Genomic DNA, 2,750 nt, shown 5'->3' on the forward strand with positions numbered 1-2,750 from the left:
AAAAACTAACAAATGGACACAAAACTAACAAAGGGACACACAGCTAACAAAGGGACACAAAACTAACAAAGGGACACAACTAACAAAGGAACACACAACTTATAAAGTGACACACAACAAACATAGGGACAACATTTACTAGGAACAAGTGTTAACACACAACAGTTACTAGGGACAAGTGTTAACACACAACAGTTACTAGGGACAAGTATAAACACACAATAGTTACTAGGAACAAGTGTTAACACACAACAGTTACTAGGGACAAGTATAAACACACAACAGTTACTAGGGACAAGTATAAACACACAACAGTTACTAGGGACAAGTATAAACACACAACAGATACTAGGGACAAGTGTTAACACACAACTGTTACTAGGGACAAGTATAAACACACAACAGTTACTAGGGACAAGTATAAACACACAATAGTTACTAGGGACAAGTGTTAACACACAACAGTTACTAGAGACAAGTATAAACACACAACAGTTACTAGGGACAAGTGTTAACACACAACAGTTACTAGAGACAAGTGTTAACATACAACAGTTACTAGGGACAAGTGTTAACACACAACAGTTACTAGAGACAAGTATAAACACACAACAGTTACTAGGGACAAGTATAAACACACAACAGTTACTAGAGACAAGTGTTAACAAGCGACTATCAAAGTGTGATCCCACATCGGATTTTCTGTTTTATTGTTTTGTTGTAAAATACCTATTTCCACATGTGATAGAAGTCATGTAGATATTGTATTCGGTAAAACAAATACGTAGTATGTAGAATCGCCCTCATTCCTATCTTTACCCGGTGATAGTGTAGGCTTCTTTGTCGTATCAATACAATTATACAGTGACATATATCCTATACTAAGGATTAAAACTAGTATATTTACTCTCACGTTCTGCCATCCGCCCTTCGCTCCACGTAGAAACAGGTAACAGTTGTCGTCATAGTACACCCAGCCTGCTTCACATGTCAACAGAATACCGCCTACAACAAGTATAAGTGACCATTGAAAAGGGTGACAGCCTATATCACTCAGTGACTTAGGAACTGAAACATGTACTTACATCCTAGCCAGTGACCGGAATGACGAGGTGTCACACTCCATACGTAACAGATTAACATTGTCTGGTCATTATAGAGGCAGATTATCTAACTTGCGGCATAAAATATTCACTAAAGAAAGGAGATCTTCATTTGGACAGAATATACAGGTTGTTCCGTTTATTATCATTTCAGAGATACTTCCGCTACAAACACATTACAACACTTGACATCAAATGTTCTTGTTGACAATTTTAAGATAAATGAAGACATGAGCGAAAACGTCGTGTACTTTAAACATACGGGAATTAGTTAAGATCATTAAAGATGCGTAGATAATCTAACTACACCTGAGGTGCACGTAGCCAGTGAACTTTACCTTTTAAGGTCGCTAATATCGCCTCGTATTTACGCCGGACTTTGGCGGATTCTGCTTCAATGATGCGGCGTAACTCGGGCATGGCTTGCTCCATTATGTCCGAGGTCTGCAGCGCTTGGCAGTGACGTCTTCTGTGCTCGGGGAGGATATTTTGTTGATGAGTGATATCCACTTGGACAAAAACCAAAACCAAAAAAACAGCTCTCATTATTTCCATTTTATGATCCTCTGAGATTGTGATTTGAGTCTACGCGTCCGCTTTTAGTTTGTGTACATACTTGAATGTCGTCAAGGCTTTTTATAACACAATCTTCCTACCGGAAATCGCCGTCAGCGCTTTTAGACACAGGGAAGTATCAGTACTTACTGAAGGTTGTGTGTAAATGATCGTTTACTTAATCAATTCTCGGAATCCGTGTTTGATTCTGATTTTAGAATGAAAAGAAAATACTTTGACAATGTAATTGAGAAGTGTAGACTAGCTACATCATGTAATTATTACAATAATCATTCAAAACACACAGAACAACACAAATATATACATAGGTAGGTCTTTAAATCGACATATTGCTATTCTGAATTATCATAAAAAAAATTAACAAATAAAATAAATGTTCTGTTCCAAATTATAAATTTAGTGCTAGCGTCCCCGGCTTGCAGTTTGTTTCCTATAAACGGCATGTTCCCTGTTAACTGTATGTTCTCTGTTAACGGTATGTTCCATGTTAATGGTATGTTCCCTGTTAAAGGTATGTTCTATGTTAACGATATGTTCTATGTTAACTATATGTTCTATGTTAACGGTATGTTCCCCGTTAACGGTATGTTCCACGTTAACGGTATGTTATATGTTAACGGTATGTTCTATGTTAACGGTATGTTCCCCGTTAACGGTATGTTCCCTGTTAACGGTATGTTCTATGTTAACGGTATGTTCTCTGTTAACTATATATGTTCTCTGTTAACGGTATGTTCTATGTTAACGGTATGTTCCATGTTAACGGTATGTTCCCCGTTAACGGTATGTTCCATGTTAACGGTATGTTATATGTTAACGGTATGTTCTATGTTAACGGTATGTTCTATGTTAACAGTATGTTCCATGTTAACGGTATGTTCTATGTTAACGGTATATTCTATGTTAACGGTATGTTCCATGTTAACGGTATGTTCCCTGTTAATGGTATGTTCTATGTTAAAGGTATGTTCCCTGTTAATGGTATGTTCCCTGTTAACTGTATGTTCTATGTTAACTGTTTATTCTATGTTAACGGTATGTTCCCTGTTAACGGTATGTTCCATGTTAATG

The 2,750-nt window shown here is 37.0% G+C and overlaps 1 protein-coding gene across 1 annotated transcript in view; it reads right to left on the bottom strand.

Moving 5' to 3' along the window:
• Positions 1 to 1,758, bottom strand: part of LOC110446804 (snaclec B9-like) — a 6,044-nt gene extending 4,286 nt beyond the window's left edge. The window contains exons 1-2 of the mRNA XM_021492116.1: positions 1,442 to 1,758; positions 908 to 1,005 (exon numbers count right to left, since the gene is read on the bottom strand). Of these exons, the coding sequence (XP_021347791.1) occupies positions 908 to 1,005; positions 1,442 to 1,658 (315 nt within the window). The 5' untranslated portion in view covers positions 1,659 to 1,758. The remainder of the gene's footprint in view (positions 1 to 907; positions 1,006 to 1,441) is intronic.
• Between the last annotated feature and the right edge of the window lie 992 nt (positions 1,759 to 2,750).

This window comes from Mizuhopecten yessoensis, unplaced genomic scaffold (genome assembly GCF_002113885.1).
Source record: "Mizuhopecten yessoensis strain PY_sf001 unplaced genomic scaffold, ASM211388v2 scaffold3007, whole genome shotgun sequence".
Classification (NCBI taxonomy): Eukaryota; Metazoa; Mollusca; class Bivalvia; order Pectinida; family Pectinidae; genus Mizuhopecten; species Mizuhopecten yessoensis.